The sequence below is a fragment of the Pterocles gutturalis genome, unplaced genomic scaffold (assembly GCF_000699245.1).
Source record: "Pterocles gutturalis isolate BGI_N339 unplaced genomic scaffold, ASM69924v1 scaffold6645, whole genome shotgun sequence".
Classification (NCBI taxonomy): Eukaryota; Metazoa; Chordata; class Aves; order Pterocliformes; family Pteroclidae; genus Pterocles; species Pterocles gutturalis.
In genome coordinates, this window is record NW_010143260.1 from 14,484 (window position 1) to 15,712 (window position 1,229).

At 60.8% G+C, this 1,229-nt stretch overlaps 1 protein-coding gene across 1 annotated transcript in view; it reads left to right on the top strand.

The window, feature by feature from the left end:
• The window catches only part of LOC104469915 (zona pellucida sperm-binding protein 3-like), a gene marked incomplete at its 3' end in the record, with an annotated part of 1,493 nt that extends 268 nt beyond the window's left edge, over nt 1-1,225 (top strand). Inside the window, 4 exon segments of the mRNA XM_010084656.1 lie at nt 1-120; nt 578-696; nt 786-889; nt 1,049-1,225. The exon segment at nt 1-120 is cut by the window's left edge and continues 33 nt beyond it. Coding sequence (XP_010082958.1) covers nt 1-120; nt 578-696; nt 786-889; nt 1,049-1,225 — 520 coding nt within the window.
• Nucleotides 1,226-1,229: the final 4 nt, after the last annotated feature.

The following is a 1,229-nucleotide window of genomic DNA, read 5'->3' on the forward strand; positions in this document are numbered from 1 at the left end:
CTGGTCAACCCAGCCGACCTGACGCTGGGGCCGGCGGCGTGCAAGCATTCCTCGCTCAACCCTGCCCACAACACTGTCACCTTCATCGCCGGGCTCCACGAGTGCGGCAGCATTGTTCAGGTAAGACTTTCTCACCCTGCAGTGCTCCCCCCCAGTCCCAGGGTCCCACCGAGCATCCCCCTCCCTGGAGCAGCTCCAGGCTGCAGGACCGTGCACCGGGCATCCCTGGTGATGCCAGGGGAGCTCTGGGTGCTGGATGCAGAGCACTGTTGAGAACCACCCCTGAGGAAGGACGAGCAGGTATTTCCCCCAAATGGGAGCATTTTTCCCCAAAGCTGCTTTGCCCTTTCAGCCAGAGACACGCCAATGGTGCAAAGCCCCCTCGTCAGACCCATTTTGCTGGTGTTTTGACCTGTTAGGAAGTTTCACTTGCTGAGAATGGAGCAGGGCTCAATTTTCCCCCCCTTTCTCTGGATTTCCCCAGCATTTCCCAGCTGGGAAAGGACATCTGCGTGGCTCAGTGGTGGTGGGAGGTGGGGTGGCCTCTCCACCACCGTGCCCATGCTTTTCTGCCCAGATCACTCCTGATTCCCTCATCTACCGCACGCTCCTCAACTATGACCCCAGCCCTGCTAGCAACCCCGTCATCATCCGCAGCAACCCTGCCGTCATCCCCATCGAGTGCCACTACCCCAGGTGAGGCCTCGCCATCCTCCGTACCCCCCACCCTGCTCCCTGGGGATGGGCCCGGGGCTGTGTCCTGATAGCTGGTGGTCTTTGCCCAGGAGGGAGAATGTGAGCAGCAACGCCATCCGACCCACCTGGGCTCCCTTCAGCTCCACGCTGTCGGCGGAGGAGAGGCTGGTGTTCTCCCTGCGCCTCATGAATGGTAGGTGGGAAGCCATCCTGACCTGCGAACGAGGATTTTCCACCTTTTTCCCAGTGTGGGGAAGCTTGAGGACCCAGCACCCCATTGGGGAAGGCAACCCACCCACTGAGGAAGTCAACCCACGCCATGGCTAACCTTGGCTCTGGTTCCACCTTGCAGAGGACTGGAGCGCCGAGAGACCCTTCACTGGTTTCCAACTGGGTGACATCCTCAACATCCAAGCAGAGGTGGGCACCGAGAGCCACGTGCCGCTGCGGTTGTTTGTGGATAGCTGCGTGGCCGCCCTGAGCCCTGGCACCGATTCCTCGCCCCACTACACCATCATCGACTTCAATGGGTG